Source organism: Apaloderma vittatum, unplaced genomic scaffold (assembly GCF_000703405.1).
Source record: "Apaloderma vittatum isolate BGI_N311 unplaced genomic scaffold, ASM70340v1 scaffold27154, whole genome shotgun sequence".
Classification (NCBI taxonomy): domain Eukaryota; kingdom Metazoa; phylum Chordata; class Aves; order Trogoniformes; family Trogonidae; genus Apaloderma; species Apaloderma vittatum.
In genome coordinates this window covers 21,129-44,070 of record NW_009712534.1, presented here as the reverse complement: position 1 = coordinate 44,070, position 22,942 = coordinate 21,129, and the positions used below count along the sequence as shown (strand labels likewise).

The following is a 22,942-nucleotide window of genomic DNA, read 5'->3' as shown; positions in this document are numbered from 1 at the left end:
TGTCATGCAATTTAGAAAGAACAGAAGTCTTTTTCTGAAGAACTTGTCTTTTCATAAGGCCACATATGTGATTGTGTTGGGTTTTCTTATTGTTTTTCCTTCCTCCCCTCTCCTTCCCTTTCCAAACAAACAGAGCAATAGAAAAACTGAACGGGTTTCAGCTTGAAAATTACTCCTTGAAAGTTGCATACATCCCTGATGAAATGGCTGCCCAGCAACCTCCGCAACAGCATCCTCAGGGAAGACGTGGATTTGGACAGAGGGGTCCTCCAAGGCAAGGGTCACCCGGTGCAACCACAAGGCAGAAACCACAGTCGGACGTTCCTCTGCGGATGCTGGTTCCCACGCAGTTCGTAGGAGCCATCATTGGGAAAGAAGGAGCGACAATCAGAAACATTACGAAGCAGACACAGTCCAAGTAAGTCATGTTGCAAAACTGTAGTTGTAAGCTTCTCCCATGTAGAGGGAGAAAAAAACCAAAACTCCACAGGTAACCTGTGTGGTCAGAGAGCAAATGAAGATAACAGTGTGAAGGAAATCTTCTGTAAGAATTATTTAAGGACTGAGTTCTGTCCTTGAAACATGCTGAAATATTGACTCCCTTGAAAAAAAAAAAGAAATTAGGCAGTGCTTGTAAGATGGTACATGATGCCAGGGAGTTTGCTTACAGGTGGACTAATGAGGTTCTAGCACAAAAAGTGAAGCTGAAAGAGCTGTGATATGTTGGTCTCTGGGATGTACAGTCAGTGTGATGACATATCCAAGTCTTTAAGTGTTCATTCTATTTTTAGTTTAATTTAGGCCTTCATTAGGTTTTATGGATGTTTTCAGTTTGAGAGAGGGAAGGAAGAAATAACCTTCCTATCTCCCATTGCTACTACTTACACCTCATCCCCATGTGTTCCTGGTGTATTTCAACATTTGTTGCTGTCATGTTGCAGACCACACCAAAACACAGCTTAAGGCAATGCACAGGAGGCAAAAAGCAAGCTGCTAAGTGACCTAAGAAGCTTAGAGCACTAGGGTCTAGAGATGCTGGAGGAGATTGTTTTCAGTGCATGTTAAATCCCTACCCACAAGGAAGAGCTCAGCGCAGATGTGGAGGGAGGTGGGGATCGTATTGAAAGAATTCTTCCAGGATGCCCCTAAGAGCAGAGAGTGAAAGATGCTGCCGTTAGCAGAGTGCCGGCGTGAGCCCCCGGCTCTGCAGTCAGAGCAGCAGGACATGGAGCTGGGTGTGAGGGGCACGACCGTGGATGGCTTCAGTTTTGAGAATGGTTAATGAGGATAAGAGTCCTCTCTAATTGCACCTCCCACTCGCCCCAACAGGCTCCCCCTCCCCCCCAAACCCGGGATTATCATGATGCTCCTTCCAACCTCTCATTAGCGTGTTGTAACCCAGGAGACTATTTGCTGTGTTTAACAACACAGGTTTAAGAGATTTGTGGTGTCCTGACAAGACTTGGTTGTAGTTTGCCTGTGGGTAACCAGGTTTTCAGGTGATACGTAAAAAGTCTCATTCTCAGACTATAAAAATCCTTCAAGATTGGCATAAGGAAAGCTTTTATCTCTTAAAAGAAGGCTAGATAGAGCAGAAATAATCACAGGTTGCTAACTTTACAGATATGTGACTTCAAGGATGATGTTTTAATTGGTTTGGGGATAAAAAAAGAAATGTCATCCACTTCTAGTCGCACAAAGAGCTTCTTAGACAGTGCTGCATTGTGAAACAAAACGAATTTTCAATATCAGAAAGAACTAGAAAAATAAAGAGGCTTATTGAAAAGCAGCGTGGTTGTTTAAGTTTGGAAACAGCTATGATGTGGGAGGGGAAGAAGCAAAAAGCAGAGGTAGAAAGAGTATATGACCTGCAGCTTTTGACAGGGGACAAATAATATCCAAGTCATTGTCTTGCTGCAGGTTGTAATTAGTTTGTGGTTAATTCCTAGACCTATAAAAGCCACAGTGTAGACTAAGGCTAATAGTTTTAAGGTGGTAGAGAGTGGAGCTAGAGGAAAGGTAATGTCAGGACAAATTTGGGGCTTAAAAAGCATATGAAAGTAATCCTGAGGAGGAATGCAAGTACTAGGATACTACTTGCTAGCAGGATGGTGTAAGGAAACTGCGCTGCTGAGGTCATTAAAAAAGACGAGATGGGACAAAGCCCGACTGTACTCTGTAGCTGCACACTTGTCATTAGCGGAGTGACAGGGCTGGTGATAGAGCATTGGGAAAGCTTGATGAATTCTCATCTTCAGTGGTTTACCATAGATTTTCTACCTAACGACTCCCTTGAATATCTTAATGGGAGTTTAGTGAGGAAAGGAGAGATATCAGTGTCCACAAAGACGTGCTTCAGCTTGAAAAATCAGGATAGCAGAGGCTCCGTATAACACCGAAAAAATAGTATTTAGGAGATGTTTAAGTAGTTGTATACTTTGCAAATTAAACCGTGGAAAGGTAGTCAGTATTAGCTCAAAAAAAAATTAGTTTTATGAGAGTTGGAAATATGCAAGGCTTGCCATATAGTACATGGTTACAGTTACTGTTTTTCTTCCTTTTAAGAATTGATATTCATCGTAAAGAAAATGCAGGTGCTGCTGAGAAACCAATTACCATCCACTCAACTCCTGAAGGCTGCTCAACGGCTTGTAAAATTATTATGGAGATCATGCAAAAGGAAGCTCAAGATACTAAATTGTGAGTAAAAAGCATTTCGTTATGGAAACATTAAGAATTCTGAATTCTTGTTGACTTAATTTAAAGACATATTCTTTAAAAACTGTTAACAAGTGCATCTTTGTTACCATTATCCATATTTAAGTAGGTAAAGGAACTAAGACTCTTTTCCTTTCAGGACAGTCTACTTGCTTATTTAGCCCCAGCACACATCTACATTTTCAGCCATTGTCTGGCTGTGATTTTGAGCTGAACTGGAGCAAATACTGAAGTTTCTTGAGCAACTAATAGCTTTTAATCAGAGTGAGCGTAACAAGTTGTGAGCTCCACTAAAAGCTTTAAGGTATATTTCTTCTTTCCCAGCAGCTCTTGCTACTTCAGTCTGAGTTTATTTAGCAGGTAAGTTACAATGAAGCTATAGATGATAATGCTGAAATGTGCATTGCACTTAGATTCATTCTGCATCTAGTATAAGCATGTGTGAGTGAATGGGAGTTGTAGACACTTCTAGGAAAATAAAATTTATCCGTAACACACAGAAACTTGCACTCTGGTGTACAAAAGTCTCACTGGGTTTAACCTCTGTTACAGTACAGAAGAAATTCCCTTGAAGATATTGGCACATAACAACTTTGTTGGCCGACTCATTGGCAAAGAAGGAAGAAACCTGAAGAAAATTGAACAGGATACAGATACTAAAATCACAATATCTCCGTAAGTTTTCAGCAACTTAACCTTTTGATTAGATGTCCCAAATAGCAGCAGTGCTGCTGTGGTACATTCAGGTACAGAGTTTTTACAAAAATATTGTGTGTGTTTTGAAGGCTGAGATTAGCAGCCTTTTGGAGGCCTTTCCTTAACACGGATTAAACTGTTACTTAAGCTCAGTTAAATTTAACGTAAACAGTGAGTCTTCATTGTAAACTCAGTTAAGAGCAGGACTAAAAATAACATAGGCTAAGTGGAACCTCTGTTAGACTATATTTTAAGTGTTAGTTCTTTTTACCATATTATACCATATGTAATGATGCTACGTGTTTGAAGCTATAAGACTAGATGGGTTCTGAGCCACATGTGAAAATGAGTGAAACAATGAATGATGTCTTAGTTTCTGGTAGAGATTAAATTTCTGGACTAGAAGGAATGAAATAAAGTGAATACTGAAAAGAGTATTTTTAGCAGTTCTGTCCCGCTAGCAGCCAAACCAGGATACATTGACTAGTCTGCTTCAAAGTAACAGCTTTTAGTCTGTGAGTTTGTGAAGGTAACAGACCTTTCCAAACTTAGCTGAGATTAAACAGGAGTTTTCACCTTCACTAGAAATCTGCACATCACTGATTAGATCGATATCTCTGTAGCAGCTTGGCTATTACGTTAGTTTTACCCTGCAGTAATATCTTCAGAGAACCTCTTGAATAATGAATACTCTGGAAAGAACTTTCATGTTTTTCAGAACATTGACTTAAGCATTCAAGCATTGACTTAAGTTTTAGCCAGAGTGGGAATAGGGCACTTAGGCTGTAGGAAAGGGAGAAAGACACATGAAGAGGTGTGAAGAGGTGTGAATAAGTGCAGGAGATAAAAAAATAAAAAAAGAGGTACTGCAGAAAATAGCTCAGATGAAGGCAAACAAACTAAGAGTGAATGAGGTCCCTCAAAGAGAGGAAGCACAAAACTATGTGAAAGAACCTGAGACTTTCCCGAAGGTATGTGAAGCTTGTGATTCTGAGGAAGAGAAGTGAATTAATTGGAGAAACAATACCCAAACAAGTGTGTTTCAAGAATAGGTTTTCTAAGGCCAGCATATTGGCATAAATATTCTCTTTGCAAACAGTACACCGACTGTTAATGCTGTTTCTTAAAGGGAAAAAAATATGTACAGGGTAAATTGGATAATGGTCTTCATTCCGTGAAACCAGCTTGTCTGTATTGATGATGACACAAATAACACATTGTCTGTAAACACAGAGGTTTTTCTAATTTAGCAAGTTAATGGTTTATTTGCATTAAATTCTTGGCCTCAAGATTGTACTTGTCATGCTCTGCCTGAAACAGCCCCATGAAGTCGCCTGGTTTAGTCGGTGCACAAAAGAGAACATCTATGCCCATCGATCCCACTTTATCTAATTAGTCTTTCTCCTGATCTCTTCATTTAGGCATTTTGGTAAGCTTGTCCATAAAGTAAGACAGCTGTTTTAGGAAAATGTTTTTAATTTTCTTTGGGGTGATTTCCACTTTCCTTCCCGAGGCAGTAACGCAGTGCTCACATGCTGGAAACTTAAAGGTTGCTTTGTTGGATGCATTTTGTTCTTGCAGCTGCTTAACTGAGATGCGCAGGTTTCCACGCTGCCTGCTGTGCAAGATCACCAGCCTTGCACGCTTCTTCCCCACTTTGCCCTGCCAGGGGCCTCCTCTCCCCTCCCGCATCCTGCTCCGAATGTTTTTTGTTGTTGTTGTTGGTTTTGTTTTGGTGAGTTTTTTTGGTCATCTTCACCTCTTCAGCTCACTTTTTCTCAGTATGTCATGGCTTCCCAGTCATTTTCTTCTGTTTTACTGTAGTAGGTCAGTATTTGTTACCTAACAAAGCACTAGTTTAAGGCTGTAATCCTTTCAGTTCCTTGTTACTAGTGTTTTGGAGCAAATGTTGACTTGCACCTAGCTTTTGGGTTTCCTGTTATGAGGATTTGGAGGCTCTCCTGCAGTTTCACTGAGGGTTGGAGTTTTTTTCCCTCCTTCCTTAAGGAATGCGCTGTTGTTCTCAAGGAAAGAAAGTTTCTTACGATCTGTGTTTCTGAGATGTTTCAAATGTCTGAAGCCCTCTCTCTGTTGGTGGGGCTGGTGTGGAGTACGAAGCTGAGCAGTGGTGCACTGCTCCGCAGCTCATGCTCCTACAGAGAGTGATGGTTTCCATCTTGTGTTGCACCTGAGAACATCTCAACTGTCTAATGCCAAACCTTGCCGCAGTGGTTCTTGTTGCGTTTGCTGTGAGGACAGAGTTTCTCCAGATTCTCTGTGTTTGAGCCCCGCTACGAATTGATACTGCACTCCTTGAAGGGCAAACTCGACGAGCTTGGATGTCGCCGCGCTCGAATGATAAGCCTGGATTGCCCTCCGCTCTTTGCTAATTAACCGTGATTCTGTTTAATTTGCAGATTGCAGGACTTGACACTCTATAATCCAGAAAGGACCATTACAGTTAAAGGCAGTATTGAAACTTGTGCCAAGGCTGAGGAAGAAATTATGAAGAAAATCAGGGAGTCCTATGAAAATGATATTGCTGCTATGAACGTGAGTCGCCTTGTGGCCCGGGCTCTTTCTAGGACTTGAACCAGGGAAGCATTTAGGTGTGAGGGACCTCTGGAGGTCACCTGGCACAGCAGGGGGGTTACTTGATGTAGGACCCACTTCAGAGTTAAACGAGGTTGTGCAGGGTCTTGTGCCCTCTTGAACAACTCCATGGGTAGAAATTCCACATTCTCTCTGGGCAGCCTCTACCCTGTCTCACTGCCCTCACAGTGAATATTTCTTTCCTAATATCACATCAGAATTTCCCTGTTGCAACTTTCCTCTGTTGCCTCTTGTATTAGTTTGTGGGGCTTGGACGAGGACTTTTGTTGTTTATGTACATATGTATGCTATTTTAATGAAGGCTTTCTCCGGTTTGTTTTGAGTAGGGGAACTGAGAAGTTGATTTAGATTGAGGAAATGAATAAGCATTTCATCTTTTTCTTGTTGCAAAAACCTAAAGGAATGTGTGTTTCCATACTGTTGTAGTTTACTTGTTCTAGTCTGTGTGTTTCTTAAAGTAGTGGTTCCTAGCCTTGTCATGTTGAAATCATAACAGCATATGAAAGAAGGATCCCTCCTGCTTTCAATTATTTAATTAAAGAAGGTCTTATTAAGGTTTTTTTTGATATAGAAGATAAAGGCCTTTAGTTATTCAAAGATGATTGGTGACTGTTTAATAAAACCAACACACCTCATTAGTTTGCCAAAGTATTACTAATGCATATTGAGAAATGATTGAGATTCATGATAAGCTATGAAGAGCTTTTTGTGTGTGTAGCTAAATCTTATGGTCTAGAATCAGACTGGAAATATTTTCTTCAGTTTACCATAGTCTCTGATTTTCTAGAAATGGCTGTTCTTCATTGTTTTTCTAGCGGCTGGAGAAAATATTTTTCCTTACTTTTCCCCTTCCTCCTATACTATAAGCAAATTGCAGGACACAACCTACATACAAGAACACAATAAAATGTTATAGTGGTACATTTTTGCTTCATAAAGCAAGCAGGAACACGGGGTGAGCTTGAGGCTGCTCTGCTGTTTGGCAAGGATGTGGTAAGCAGAAAACCACCTCTGTCACTGGATGGATTTCAAGTTTACTCTGTAGTTTTATTAGGGTAGTTTTTTAGTTGGTGGAGTTTTGGGGGTTTTCTTTGGTGTCTCATGAGTGGCTTATCTTGATGGCCTGAGATACTGTCTGTTTCTAGCTGAGGTATTTCTCATGCATAGCCATATTTCTGGGCAATAATCTGAAAAAGTGAAAAAGGGTACTGACAACTTTTGTGTCACGGATGAGAAATTCTTCCTACTACATGATGCTGCTGCTTTTCTCAGGTGTGGTCAAGTAAGGGATGTGCAACTTTATGGCTGATGCTTTCCCAGCCAAGGCTGGGGATATCTTCATCTTTTACACGGCATGGGAGGAAAAGGGTATGGGAGGGAGGATGGGGGTTCTAGTTTGGCCTATACCCACCGTGTATGAAAGTCAGGTTGTGCACAGGCTTTCTCTATTCCTACAAGGCTGCCACCTTGGTATAAAGCCAAAATTATTAGATTATTTCTGTGATAATTTTCTTCACCCTGAAAGCAAATGTACTATTGCCTGAACTTCTAGTTATCAAGTTTGTCATATGTTTCACTGATTAAGTTGTTGCAAGTGATTTCCAGCTGTCTTTCCTACATGTTTTTAATGGTTTTGGTCTATGCATATGTCTGAGAAATAGGTTTGAAGCAGAGTCCTTGGGGTAATGCAGATGAACTTTATTTTTTTTTAAAAAAATAACATACTGACATATTTTCAAAAGGTTAATAGCCATACCAACTAGGGTTTTGATGAAAGTTAATAACCAGGATTGAAAATCTTAAATAACTCTTCTGTCATTGCAGCTTCAAGCACATTTAATTCCTGGATTAAATCTGAATGCCTTGGGTCTGTTCCCACCTTCTTCTTCAGGAATACCACCTCCCGCAGTGAGTGTTGCCTCTGCTGCTGCTGCTGCTTCATATCCACCATTTGGGGTAAGAGCAGTCTCTGATTTGGGGTGGTTAGTGGATGGTGATATTAATCCATACAACACTCCTGTTCAAAACTAATCGATTTTGCCAATTTACCTTGGAGAACTGAGAACAGTGTTTTAGTAGCTGTGTACTGTCAATTTTCTAAATGTTGTCTGTCTTCCTGCTTGCGCACTGAAAATATATCATGTGGCTGCGGTCGGGAGCAGGCATTCATTGGTCGTTTAGTGAAATGCGCAGTGAAACCAGAAAATGGTGGTACTTAGAAAAGTGTTAGATCCTATTTTCTAGAGAACTTGAATTATTTCAGAAAGAAAACTCATAGAAAATAGAATTTAAAAATTGCTAAAATTTGCAATTAATAACGCTGGTCTGCAATTGTATTCCTGTTGATATGGAAAGGAAAAAAAAAAAATCTCGTCATAAAGCGAGGAGCTATATGTAGCTAAAATATGTTTGAATGTAGTAGTTTTATAAATGTACCAAACCCTGTTGAAATGCAGTATTGCTAAATTTAAATTATATGGATTAATCTCCAGAAAGCTGCGACTTACTTGCCACATTGCCGTCTAAGAAATACGTGAAAGAGTTCAAAAGAATCTTATTCAAATCCAGTGCTGATCAGTAATTGTAAGTGAGGTCTTTTGCTGAAGATAATTTGGTGTATCAGAAAGCTCTGGAGTCTTTCTAGAAAGAGACAGTGCTCTGTTTTATCAAGAAAAGACAACCTTGTTACACAAAGAAAGGGATTCTTTTTCATCTCTCTTCCCTGTTGCTGGTGTTGACTTTTGTTAACAACTCAATGAAAGATCAATTTTCAACGTGAACCCTAACAGGTGGATGACAGAGCTTTGCAAACTCCAGGGTGACTGACTTTGCACTCGTCATTGCTCAGCAATAGCATCTAGAGAGCTAAGGCTGGGACTCTTTGTTAACTAGAAAAGTGAAAATGCAACACAGTATGCTGAACTTTATCATATAACTCAAGTGGGTCTATATATATTGCACTGAGGGGTAATTGTTGCCTAAATATTTTTCCCAGAGGAAGAAGCCAAGAAAGTGTCACTGCAAGGAACAGGAAAAATTCCACACTCGTAGCATTGTTTGTGGGAATGAACAACTTGAGTGCTATGAATGTGTTATAAACTATATTGAGTATAATAGTGGCTTTATCAGGAAAAATTACTCCAGTGAAAACTACAATGGAAATGTGTTCATGCTCAGTTATTTTACTGCTAATAGCAGTGCCTCTATTTATGACAAATTGTCTCCCCCCAGTCCCTCTGCAGTTTTATTAGAGTGACAGACTGGACTAAAAAAGTACAGGTTTTTGCTTCCATTGTATTGAATAAAAATGCCATCAGTAGTTATAGATTGCCTCAATTTATTTCTTTTAAGTTAAACTAGAGATGTTTTTTTAACACCATACAACTTTTTCTGCTTTAGTGATAATGAAAAGTGTAGCTCTTTCTTTTTACTCCAGTTTTGCAAACTACTTTGCTATTCTTGAGAGTCGTATTGGAAGCTTACAGTTCTGTTCCTCACTTGGTTTATTTTTATTTCTTTCCCACTTTTCCCTTTTGTTGTGGTTCTTTCTTGCTTTTGCTTTAAACATGCACCTAAACAATGCTGAATTTGGTGGTTTCAATATTATTCCTGCCTGTCCCTCTGTTGATGGTGTATCTTTATCTTTCCCAGGTGCACCTTTTCTGGCCTGCTAGAGGATATCTGGCAGTTTCTAGGTTTCTGGAAATAGGATAGTGGCAACATCTGGAAAAAAGGCATCAAGGAACAGGTGTAATTGTATGAAAGTGTAGAAACTTTACAGCCGGAAGGACCATACTGTCTGAACCCTTTCTTGCTCTTGTTCATGCTGTTTGCTCAGTTCTCTGAACAAGTTCTGGTTCCAGATGGTCTACACTTATAAGTTAATATGCAAAAAGAAGCTATAAACTCTGGTGGCTTTTGTGGATGTTGGAAGTGGTACCAAAACAGCCCCTGAATCTCATACTGAGGGCTTCTGAAATAAAAGCAGGAGCAATTGAAACTATCTCACTTTTTCTTACTTATATGTGACCTTATCTGGAAAAGAATAGGTGGTTTTGTGGGCTTCAGGTACCTCAGACCCTCAGATTACTTGGAGTAGCTTCCTCTCCGGGGAGAGGAAAACAAGGAAAAGTATGAGTTTTAATGGATGCAGTTTTCCAGAAAACAAGGTTTCCATCTTTAATTTTTTTTATTTTTTTGTGCTTTATTAGACAAAGACTTTAAAATCTTGTTTGTGTATGAAGATAGTTTCTGTAATTTCTGAGTTTTACTCCTCTACTAGAACAGTTTTTAAGACACTGATAAAAAGGATATTGAGGCATGTAGAAGTAGAAAGAGTAAAAGAAAAAGACTAGCTGTATTTTGAAGAAGAAATGGAAACCTTTTGAAAAGCTCAAGGTAACCACAGAGGGGGATGTAGGAGAGCTCTTAAGTGACCTACAGGATGAAATAAAATAAGTCGGTGTGTGTAGAAGAACCTTCACGGAAAGAACGTCCTAAAGGAAGCATTAATCATGAAATCACAGGGACACCTTAGGTCAATTTACCTACGAGTTAGTTGTTACAAAGTTCCTTGTTTTGCCGAAAGTGTTTGGACCACCCAAGTCCCTTCAGCTTGTTTTCAGTGGATGTCATTCAGTGCTTGGGAACACTGGTGAGCTGGCATTGAGGATATCCCTGTCAGTCAGCTCCAAATCCTTTCTGAAAACACTGCTGGCATTGAGTATCAGAAGTGTACCCTGCTGCTGTCTTGCTTATTTTTGTCAATGCAAATTTTGCCTCTTGCTCAGGGCTGGGTGTGGGTGGCTCTTCCCTGGTCCCTGTTTGTTTGAGGAAAGGTGTGTTCCTCAGCGCTTGCAGTCACACCATCAGCAGGGACCTCTTGGCGTCCAATGTCATTGAAGTCCTTTTGTGAACGTGTGCTTACAAACCAAACAGCGAGCCCTGGGACCCAGCTATGATGTGTCTGAGGGTTATGAAGCTTTTGGTTGAGTATCTTTGACCCTTTCTGCACCTTGCTGTGGGGAGGAACTCACAGGAAGAGATAGGTGGGTGAGCTTTGGGCATTTGCAGAGGAGTTTCCATATGGAGCTGATCCTTCATATGTTGTGTTTTCTAGTGGCAAGATGTTGCTGTGACTTTGTGTAGGATTAATTCCTAAAAACCTCAGGTGTCATCTCAATTGTTGAAACAAGTTTCTCAGTTGCATTCCTGGTGCTGCTTTTTTATATGGGTGGAAAGAGAAAAATCTGCATAGTAAACAGATCTAGGATTTGGTTAACGTTGCCAGAACTTAAAGTGACAGGTCTGAACACTCATATATAAAACTGGAGCCAAGTATTCCTAAAACTGAGTATTCAGGAGCTTGGGACTGAGTGAATAGATAGGTTTAGCTGTGTTCATGTGAGCTGTGCAATGCTTCATCCCCTCCCTCTTCATGCAAAACTTTAAGGAAAGTTTGATGAGAGCATAAACACTGTTGTACAGCTGCTTTAGCAGTAATCTGGTGTCACAAGCTTAGGAGACAGCGATGTTATCGAACACTGGGTTGCATTTAGCTCCTTGGACTGGGTCATGTTTCAACATGATTGAGAGACCTCCTTGTTTATGGTCCATCTGCATGATTGCTCAAACTGGTGTGTAACGCTGAAGTCTTATTGCACAGAACCTTACCTAATTTAATCGAACACCGTGCAGTTTCTGTCTCACTGAGAATCTGGTTGTTGCTTTGCCCTTTTTCCTGGCAGAAGAGTTCACACAGGATGGCACAGGTTGTCCTTCGTTAGCTGCCTGTTTACAGATATAAGGACGTGTATGTGTGCACGTGGCTGGCAGTGTCTGAGCACCACATCTAGGGCAGCATAACCATTCTTTTTTCTAAATATTTACCTATACTGGCAACAATTCTCGATATTGCAACTGCATAATTTGTGAACTCCAAGCTCTGTTTGCCTGTTTAAAGCACTCATTTTTGTGTAGTCAGTTAAAAGGGATGCAACTGGCCTGCACGTTGTGTTTTGATTTCTGAATTTTCCTGTCTCTTTTTGCAAAAATCTAAGATTGTCATGCTTTTCTCTAGCTTCCTAAAAGACGGGTGAATCAGAAAAGCATTGAAATGATGGGTTTGAGGGAAAAGCAGCACTTGAGAAATATCTCCATTAAGAACGTTCCCAGATAGGCATGATTTTATTCTTATGATCCTGGTGATAGCTTAAAAACTAATGGGGCTTTTTTTGATGAACGTGTGCCCTCATGTGACCGTACTAAGGACTGGTAGCTTTTCTGTGCTTCTTTGTAGCTGATGTCTCAGCCGGCTGTTTTGGGGTCTGGAGAACCACCACTTTCTGTTTACCCTTAAATCTTTCTCCTTAACTCTGTACTTATAAATGCTTGTGTGTGTTGCAGTTCCGACACAATTGCAGATACTTTTGTCCGTCTGCCTACTGTCACCCGCAATGAATGTCATGAGCCAAGCACTTGCGCGTAGAATTGGGATCTATGAATATGGCCCGTGCGTATGTTTTCCAGAAGAGACACTGCCAACAAAAAAACGATCTTAGAACGTGTCCCAGCTGAACTGCTTCAGGTGTAGTGTTGTACTGCTCAGAGGTGTTTTGATCAAGTTGTTGCTTCTGTTGTCTGAACTTTGAGGAGAATGTGTATGTACTGGTGTCTCAAGAACAGAAGATTTTAAAGTTCCAAACAGTCAAGAAATCCTTGTCTTAGAGTTTGGCTCTGTACAGTCATGCAATTAAATATACCCGGCCCATCCACTGGGGTTAGCGCATTGCACCCTTCCTTGAAGCTTTGTATATTTAATTTTATGTCTGATTGCACTTCTTTTGTAGCCTTTGGGTCCGAAACTCGGCATACCAAGGGTATGGGGGAAGGAGGGCTAATCTGTGGAGAGCTCAGCCTACCCTTGAATGTCCTGAAGCAGGGCGGTAGAATTAATTCTCTCTCTCTCCGTCGCACGACAGATATGCTCAAGCATGCAGGAAGGGGAGAAGGGTACAGCTTTCCTCCATGGGAGCAGTTCAGGCCAGCTGCACCCTGCATCTGTAAGGTCCTGTAAGAAACAGCTGAACTTCTGCTGCGTGCAAGTTAGCGAAGGTGAAGAGATGTTCTCCCGCTTGCAGTAGGACTGCTTTCTCTGCTGGTCTTTTTTGCACACCCGTTGTAGCTTCCTGAAGCTCTACCTGCAAAATGCGCTATTTCTAACCTTCTTTTTAGCCTCACAGTTAATTTTCAGGTTATATGATATGCATAGAGGCTCCTAGGAAGAAAAAAGAATAATAAAAATTTTCCTACAATAAAGAAAACCAAGGAATCAAGCCACCTTTTTCTGATAACAAAAAAAAAGCCTTGTACAGCTGCACTGATAGGTTGCTTTCCTTTATTCTTTTTGCCATCTCTTGAAGCTTTTTGTTGCAGGTGAGGAACATGCCAATGGAAAACTTTCTCCTTAGAAGATACTGTGGTCAAGACAGAGATTCCTTTTTTATTCTCCAGTAATTTTCTTAATAATAGTAAAGAAGAGATTTTCTACATCGTGTAGATGTAAGAGAAGAAATAACTGTATTGTGCTTTTGGCAGGAAAGAGAAGTAATTTAAAATGAAAAATTGCTTCATTGAGGGCCTTCATTTGATGCCCTGAGCATAGATGAGAGACAAGGAAGAGGAAAAACTGTCCTATGTTTCCAGGTACTTTGACTCTTACTTGGTGGAGTTGGGCTCCTTTGGATGTCTGGGTTTGATAGGATTAGCTCATGCAACTGTTACATCTAAACTCCCCAGGGGTAGTAAAGTATGTACATCTATAATGTGTGTAGTCCTAAGTGGCATTGCCCTAATTTGGCTAGCTTGTTAAGCAGTAGATGATTTTGTGAGGAGCTGTCCTACAGCCAAAAGAGGATGTGGTTTCGTGGGGTGAAGAAGAATTTGCCAGAGTTTTCACAAAATGGTTTTACATCACTGAAATGAAAACCATACATGTGTAGCACAAGCAGTCTTGAGGAGGGCACTATAGGACAACAGCATTGTCTGAAAAACCCCTAATACCAACTAATTGGCCTTCCTTTGGAGAATATAACCTTAGTGCCTTGAATACACCTTTCCTGCTGCTTACTTAAATTCATTAATGATGCATTTTTGACAACTAAGAAATTCGCTGACTGGTGCGTACCGTTGTGGGATTGTTCTGCCCTGTGAAGAAAATGGCTGGTGCCCCCACCACCTCAGTCTCCTGCTCCTACCATGCTGTTTCGACAGGTACCTGTGTCCAGAGTAATCAAAGTATTCTGCCTCTGGAGATGGACTGCCCCCTAACGAGGGAGCCAGAAATCCAGTTGGCACCGTACAATGTACAAATATCTGGCAAGTTGACAGCTGGTAGTTTTTTTCCAAGACATTGAAGCCTCCAGTTAACAGCTCTTTTTGCAGTTCTGATGTTGTCAGAATGCAAACAGCATCACACACTAACAAGTAATGCACACTTAAAAGTTACTTTTTCCTCACTGCAGGTTTTGAATACTTGTAGTGAAAATTGTTGGAATGAGATAAGAATTTGTGTTAGTCCCCTGCTCCCAGATTCTTAAGAAGAATCTGATTAAGAAGATTTAATCCCTGTTTCCTTGAACATCTCAGACTCCCAAGCTCTAAGCACCAGGCTCACCATTTTCTGAATGTTTAACTAAATGGGAAGTGTAATTCCTTAAGGTGCCAAATAATATACTGGAGTGTGCTGAGCTTCTTCAGGACTGAAACAAAAGTAGGTCAGATCCTCATTGTGGTGAAGCTACCTCCATCTCTGATTTGTTCATCAAACATGATGAAAAAATAAGTGACCTTTCTGTATACTTATAACCTGTTTTTCTTGCAGCTGCCACGGAATCTGAGAGCAGTGTCTTTGTAAACCAGAGATGATGAGTATCTGTATTTTTCAAAGCCACAGTTTTATGGGCAACTTCTGGGAGTCTATAGTACCCACGTGGTTGGTGTGTCACAGCCACGATTTTTGAAGTGGAAGTGTTTCTGTACATGAGCACTTTTATTTTGATGGTTGTGCAGTGTTGCAACACCAAACACCTATGTTTACTGCTTGTGAATGACCAGCGAAATTTCTGCTTACGTAGTTTCACAATCTGTTCCTCATGTTGATTTCTGCTTTTGGCTGTCTATTCAGAATAAGAGGTGGCAGGTTGCCCTTTTTTTTTTTTTATGGCATTGTGGCCAATCAGATTTTCAAAAACATAAAGTTCATGCCATGTTCAGAAATATGTCAGACCTGTTCCTGCTTGTGAAATGCCTTACAACCAGCCTGCCAGAAAATGTTCCTTCTCTGCTTCTGTGATTTCTACCCCCTCATTCCTGGCTAGGTTTTCATGTTGGAAACACTCTGGGTAGGTGTGGTCCTGTTAGTGACTTCTAGTAGTCTGAGGAGATCCCCACAACTTGCCAGGTTAGAAGACGATGGTGATGAAAAGTACTGAAGCTGAGAGCCAAGAAGTGGAATGAGTAGTACTAAGTGAGATGATTTTAGTAGCATCTCACTTAAGGTACTGACAATTGCGTAGTACCCTGCTGTGGTTTTGAGTTTCAGATGTCGAAATGCACCAGTCTCCAAACTGGAAATGCAGATGGGGGTTGTCGCTTAGGTCTTCAACCAAGAAGAGAGAACCAGTTCAGCAAGCTGGGCAGAGGGCTCCCACCCACACGATTTCTGGGTGCCCAGGACAATGAGGGGGCAGAGGCAGAGCCACGTGGCCTTGCCCATGGGCTGTGATTGCCTTGGAGAGGTTCATGCTCTTGGTTCACCTAGTGACATGAATGTTTCCTACATGATGAAGCACTACTGCTTGAGGGTAAGGGGGAGCCAACTCTGCCTTGAACACAGCAGTTTGCCAGCCCAGACACCCAGATGGCAGAGGAAGGTGATGTGATGAGCTCCTGGCCACACTAGAACTTTGCTGCAAGCATGATGTTGAAGCTGCTGTGGGGGAGTTCCTTGTCTTACTTGAAAATTCTTCCCACCACTCCCGAGTCTTTTGCATCAATCTGGGGTTCATGTGAAGATGGAGTCCTGGGTGGATGGATGGTGGCAGTATGGTTTGTGCGTGGGAAAATGCGTGATGCTTCAGGGGTTTCCAGAGCAAAGTTTAAAAATGTACCTTGATGCTTTTAAATTTTATTTTGCTAGCTCTTGACTAATTGAATTCAGCAGTGAAGAACTCTTAACTTCTGAGAATAGCCCTGGATTTTCAGGTAGCGAACATGGTGGAAAGTCTAAGAGCTGTAGCATGGGCTTGAATCTATTCTAAATAAATCTGAAAAGCTTGGAAGTTGGCTTCAGTCTGTCAGCTTACACTGGCAGCACCACTTTGGCTGATGTAAAAGATGGTAACTCAAGAGGTATTTGCAATGATGCTGCAAAACTGTGGTTCGTGTTAGACTTATCTACCAAGACTTTAAGTTTTCTTTAATAAGTCTCTTGCTTCCAACAAAGGCTGTTCACCAGTGTCAAAAGCCTATCTTTCATTAAGGTATTGAATCCTGCTGGACTATCTTCAAGGATACTTGGCTTAATGTTTGTTTCCCCTTGCTGCATGGTTTTATTACTAAATAAATAAGAACATTTATTATAGCTGTAGGCCAGGATAATTCCTCACAATGCATCGCAAATATGTGGTTTAAACTTTGGCTTTGGGTCTCATAGAAGGTTTGAATAAAATCATACCTTATTTCCTGGCAAAATTTAGGGTATTCTGAAGACCAAGTGAGTCATCTGTAAATCTGCCTTGCCTTGCTGATGGTGATTGTGGCAGTTGGGAAGGGGGAGAATGGCAATCATAGCTGGTTGTATTTTTTTTACTTTATAAAGTGGATTTGTTTGCTATCTAAAAACAAAAAAACACCAGTAACCCACTAAGCTAGATGGCAGCCAAACCTTGGCAGAGGCTGTTCCATGCAGGCTTAAAATAGTTTTTAATTATTTCCCTCTCAGCTCAAAAAAATTATTCTGGCTTGAAATGGATAATGTGACTTTGTGACCTAAAACAAATGTCTCATCCCAAGGTAATTCATTTGCAGCACGTTTAGAGTAAATGAAAACATATACTGGAGACGCATAATGGGCTTAGAAACCAGCAAAGGTCTGATTCTGCTCCCATTGATGTCTGACACAAAATCCTATATTTACTTCAGTGGGTACAATATTTTTAAAGATTTACAACCTCCTCCTAAATGTTACCATGGATTTACCAGCCACATACATTTGATGGAGCAAGGGTGTCTATGGAGACACTTTAAAAACACAACTGGAAAAAAAAATTGTACTCTTGGCAGGCTTGCAGAAAAAGACTGAGATTAACGATCAAGTTAGCACGAGAGACATAAATAGCAAACGTGTCCCCTGAACAGCCCTGCAAAGGGTGGGATCACCCGCTCGTACGGGCTGAGGGAGCTGTGTACTGACCCAGCAGCAATGTCAGCTGACACCAAGATGGGATTCACCTGGGGGAAGAATCAGGAAGGCAATAGTCTTTCTTTTTGGTGTTTGGGGTTTTTTGTGGTTTTCTCTTTGTGTGTGTTTTGGTTTTTAAATATCATTCTTCAGCTACAATGTCCATTTCTCCAATTCTGGTGGTTTGTGACCTACTTTTTTTGCCCTAACAACGTCTATCTGAAGAATTGTATCTTTATTTTTCTGAGTTTTCATCTTCGCCTGGCCATTCTTTGGCTGCTATGCAAATGGAAAATGAAGAGGAGTGCTTTTTCTTTTTTTTTTTTTTTCCTGATAACTTATCAGGTAAGGGAAAAGCTCTCTTTCTTGTGTGTGATTTTTTTTTTGAGGCGAGGGGCAGTTTGTAGAACTGATGCATCAAGTCTTGGCAGAAATGTTACAGTAAGCTTATCCCAAGGGCAGCCTGTTGGGCTCTACAGATCTTTCTAACTCTGCAGGCAACAGCTGCAGAAAGAAGAATGAATCTGATTTAAGTTGACTTATCAGGTTTTACACCTGTACTTTAGTTACCTTTCTGAAAACATGAGTGTAGTCTGTAATACCACAGCTACCCTTTGCTAATACAGTGAATGTATCTTTCTTTTTAAACATTTGCTTTGATTAATATATATTTTCCTTTTTCTGTTAAAAATGATGAATGGTGTTTTTCTTATTTGCTTGATTAATTTTTAACTTCTGATTTTCATCAGGCTGCATTTGGATGGAAATTGGGATTCAATTAATGGACAAAACCAGCATTTAAAATTGTTTTTGTTAGTTTAATGTGCTGGATATAGATGAAAATTCCTTATCAAGCCTGTTTTGTGTTCAAAGTATGCTGATTTCTGTAGAAACAAAGCAAGTATTATCAGTTGTTTATGAACTGAATTAATTGTTTCTGGTCACCATGCTCTTGAAGAAACTGTTTCTTAGAACTAAGAAATCTGTTTCTGGAGGGGTTTTTTTGGTGGGCTTGTTTTTTTTGTTGTTGTTTTGTTTTAAATTAAAATCTGAGAAACTAAGTCCTCCATGTGAGTGAACATCCTGGTGGTGTTTGTGTGCCCCAGCTATGCGAAACAGAAACTACTTCTCCCAAAGCCATGTTCCTCAAGCGTGTGCAGGCCTCCCACCACCCAGAAGAGAACGTTGTTGGCTTTATACTTTCAACTAATTCCATGACTTAGTGAACTTTACAACTTCAGTAACAAATGCAGGCTATTTGAACGTTTAGACCATAAAGTATTTAAAGTTGTAACTATATCATTAAGGCCCTTAAAATTGTGAGGTAAAAAAGGTGAACCGCAGGATGCTTTCTAGAGTCATTACAGACAGATGTTCTCCAAGATATATATATATACACACACATATATATATTTTAGTTTTTTAATTTTAAGTATATGTTTAAGCAAACTTGGCCTTCTTAAGGAAGTGAATGCTGAAGCTCCGATTCCACACAGTGGGAAATTAGTTCTCTAAATTTAGTGCTTCTAACATATGTTTAAGATCTAGGAATCTATTTCTTATATAACCCATGCTAGAAGTTCCTGGAAAGCTCTATGACTTATGTGGCGTGGCATGAGGAAGATTAAATTATAGTTCATTTTCCTCCATCCTAAGATCCCCAGAAGCCTCTGTAAGATTGATGGGTGGTGTAGTCATTGCATTACATTTTGATGTGTTTCTGTTGGAGGATAGTCTTCCAGTAAATATAAAAGGATTTTAAAATTGTTGTGGCTAAGGAGGTGGACAGATAATAAATTGAGCTTGATGTTATGATACTTTCTTAAAAGCCTTAGCTAGACTTGATTTCTGCCTGAAGAAAAAAGAAAGAGCTGTTGGGTTTGATGTTCGTGCCTTAAAAACAGATCAAACTGTGTGATTTTCTGAATGGCTAAAAACCAGTGTGGGTAAGGAAATGGCCATAATCTCTCTAAATCCCACATATCATATCATATAATGGCCTAAGCTGGAAGGGACCTTAGAGACATGGTTATACTAGAGATGAATTTGCTTATACGTACGTGCCAATGCACTTCTGCAGACAAGAGTGTGAAAAATTACAAGGTATGAACAGTTCAGTATTGACAAATTCTCCACTGTTCCTTAATAAATACTTATCACTAGTACACCAAAATGGAAATTGAATCTTCAAGAACCATGCTCCATCACACAAAACCAATTAAAAAGTCCTTTAGGAACTTTATCAACAAGTCAAAACTCTGAGGAGAGCTGGGGTGAGAGGACTACAGTGAGCTGACTCTACAGTTGGAAAGTCTCATGTACATCTTCTGGCTTTCATTGCCTTTGCCCATATTTAAGGGCGAGGCAGCAAAAAGGAATTTCGGTGGTGAATTGAGTCTAGCCAAGAAAGTGGCTTGAAATCAAGCTTCGGGAAGAAGAGAGGAAAACTGTGCTGCAGGCAGATGGGCAACAGAGGGAAGGCAGGAAATATCTGCAAAAAAAAAAAAAGTAAGAAAGTTTAATTTGTTTCTACAGTAGAGAAATGTGTCTGGAGGTGGGTTTGGGTAGAAGTTGTGCACGCTTTAAACTCAGGTTGAATTACGTGTTTGATTTGTAGCAGTGTTGTATGAATTAGCTGGGAAATCTGAGTGTATTAGCTCAGTTTAGCTGGGATAAGGTGACTGGAGCTGCACATGGTAGAGAAAATTTTGGCAGTGGACTTTTGCAGGAGCTGGAGGATGCGTGGATGACTGAAGGTAGGGATCGTGGAGAAGAGCAAGCAAAGGGTAGCTAAGCTGGCTGCATCTGGGTTGGAAAGAGACGGTGTCTCTGCACCCAGTGCAGTTAGTATGGGTCCTTTCAACAAAACCAAAAAAACCCAAATGCATCTTGCTAGATTTACAATGAACATGTAAAATGACTTACTATGAGTACACTTACAGCATGCTTGTAATAATAGGATGAGAAAATGAGTAATCTTCTGGAAAGCTGTTTAACATATAGCAAAGTGACTGATAGCTTTCACTCCAAACATGCAGTTTCAGGGCGTAGTTTTGAGATCATTTTAAGCTGATCTGTAGGCAGATTAAAAGGGGTGTTCCCACCTTTTCCCATGCCCTGACCTAATCGTTGTTGCTTCCTCCCTTCTTCCAGGACTGCTGCTTGTGTGATGCTCTGGTTATTTGGGGCAGGGACCCACCAGCTGGACCTGCAGTCCTGCTGGCCACAAAGCACACGGGGCATTGGGTGGGGAGACTGTGTGGAGGGCTGCAGCCTCTGTCCAGGGAAAAACACAGGCTTAAACCAGTATAAACTGTCTGTGAATTCTGGTGTCTTGTACATGTGAAAACACAGGGTGAATTGTGCAACCGTTGCAATCACCTAAAGCAACTGGCAGAACGTGTTTCTATTCTCAATATCCTATTTTGGGGTTTCTTCACCTGGTATACAGAACTGAGCCTGAAATTTGTTTCCCCTGAGGTTACAGTTGATTCATGTTTACCAAAAATAAAGTGGCGAAACTTAGAAACAAGTATTTTGTTCCGATCTGTTTACAGTTAAAGCACCAGGAGTTTGCTTGAAAGAGGTTGCTGAGATTTAAAAATAAGAGGAGAGAGCTTTTTTTTGCTTTTTTTTCTTTCTTTTTTTTTTTTTTTAAGGATTGCAGCTGCTTTTTGCTTTGTGTTGCATATAGCATAGCTTTTTCTGAAAATATCCCCGAAAGAGCTGCTTCGGTGAGCTTCCGTATGTGAGTCTGTCTCCCTACCAAAATATACAAGTGAGGAAAGCTAAATGAATGTGGTGGTCCCACGTGCTCTGCTCACTGGTGATCGGGCTGTTCTGCATGACGGGCACTGAGAAAAACGAGGATGAGGATGGCAGTAATGTATTCAAATAGCTTGTCAGGAAAAGGAATTGATGGCTTTGGTTTGTTGAGGATGAGCAGAAAACAAAATTGGGAAATACATTAAGACAGCTACATAAAAGAAGAAATGCTCTAAAAGAAGGGGGGTCTTAAATATCTCCTAGTTTGAAGACGGGCTTGTGTGAAATGCTTTTGAGAAGCACCCCTGGTGTAAGCGGATGGATTGATGGGACGGATTGATGGGACGGTGGTGTAGCACGTACTCGGCAGCGCTCCATTAGTCTAAGACGAGCTCCTCTGAGGCGGGTAAAATAGTTACGGCGTATCGTGGCGTGTGTTCCCCTGCAGCTCGTTCATCGCTGTGCGGCACACAGAGGGGATGTCAGGCACATTAAGTCATGCTCTCCAGCTGGGACGTCTGCTCGAAAGCAGTAGGAAGCTGCGGTGGTGCCTGCTACCCAGAGGGTGCAATGTTAGGGTCCTCCTTGATTTTAAGGACGCCTAATCTGGCGTTTAATTTACAAGCCTGCTTGAGGCCTGCTGCCAAAGCTCCAACTGTTGCATAATGTTACACAGGAGGAATTGCTGGCAGTTTTCAAGCTGGCTATCATTCCAGATCACTCCCACACAAAGGAAATTGTAGCGTATATGTAACTCTGAGGCTTTTTATGCTGCTCTCAGCACAATCTATAATTAAAAAAAAAAAAAATAACTAGGAAAACTAGAAAGAGTTTGCCTGCTTGGGCTGCAGCCGTTCTGCTTGTAGCAGCCTCGTCTGCAGTCTTGCATGTGGAAGAGAATCCAGACAGTGAAAGGTAAGAACGGAAGCCTCACAAGGAAGCAACACCTGAGTTGTTTTCTAAAACTCCAAGCATTAAAATTTGCAAGCATTTTATGAAAGATGAAAGAATCCTCTTTTGGCTCAAACTGTTCTTTCACGTTCTGTGAATATTGTGATTCCCAGGAAAAGCCAAACCCTTAATAGTCAGACATCAGAGGGCATCATAAGATTTCCCCCTCATTTCCATGCATGCCTGTTCCTTACCTGTTTTCCTGTCAGTCTGATTTGTAATGTTCAAAAACATTCACTGCATATTTCCTTTTTCCCCACAGCAACAGCCCGAGTCTGAGACTGTTCATCTGTTCATCCCAGCCTTGGCAGTTGGAGCTATTATTGGCAAGCAGGGACAGCACATCAAACAACTTTCTCGTTTTGCAGGCGCATCTATTAAGGTATTATTACACTGACTAACTTTCTGTCTATTCTACACGACACTCTCGGCAAGTTTGCACAAGCCGTGTTTTTGTGAATATCCTCCCCCACTCTGTGCTTAGAATGTGATGTGATAAATGGTACGTTTGTTTATAAATCATCTTTTAATCTTCCTTGAGACAAGATAATTAGAAGCATGTTTTCAAACGTCTCCTGAGGTGTGAAATATAAGCTGCAAAGAAAACTACTTTGGTGGTCTCGATTTCTTAGAAACAGACTTAAGTCTTAATGATGCAGTGCTTGAAGGCTTTCTTCTTGCTTTCAGCAAAGTGAGGTAAATTCCCCTTCTAAAAACAGCAGCACAGGTGAAGTCTCC

General features: G+C 40.8%; 1 protein-coding gene across 1 annotated transcript in view; it reads left to right on the top strand.

Annotated features, from left to right (window-relative positions):
* IGF2BP3 (insulin-like growth factor 2 mRNA binding protein 3) overlaps positions 1 to 22,942 on the top strand; it is a gene marked incomplete at its 5' end in the record, with an annotated part of 109,084 nt that overhangs the window by 76,138 nt on the left and 10,004 nt on the right. The window contains 6 exons of the mRNA XM_009868037.1: positions 134 to 418; positions 2,566 to 2,700; positions 3,271 to 3,393; positions 5,832 to 5,967; positions 7,852 to 7,983; positions 22,467 to 22,586. Coding sequence (XP_009866339.1) covers positions 134 to 418; positions 2,566 to 2,700; positions 3,271 to 3,393; positions 5,832 to 5,967; positions 7,852 to 7,983; positions 22,467 to 22,586 — 931 coding nt within the window. The remainder of the gene's footprint in view (positions 1 to 133; positions 419 to 2,565; positions 2,701 to 3,270; positions 3,394 to 5,831; positions 5,968 to 7,851; positions 7,984 to 22,466; positions 22,587 to 22,942) is intronic.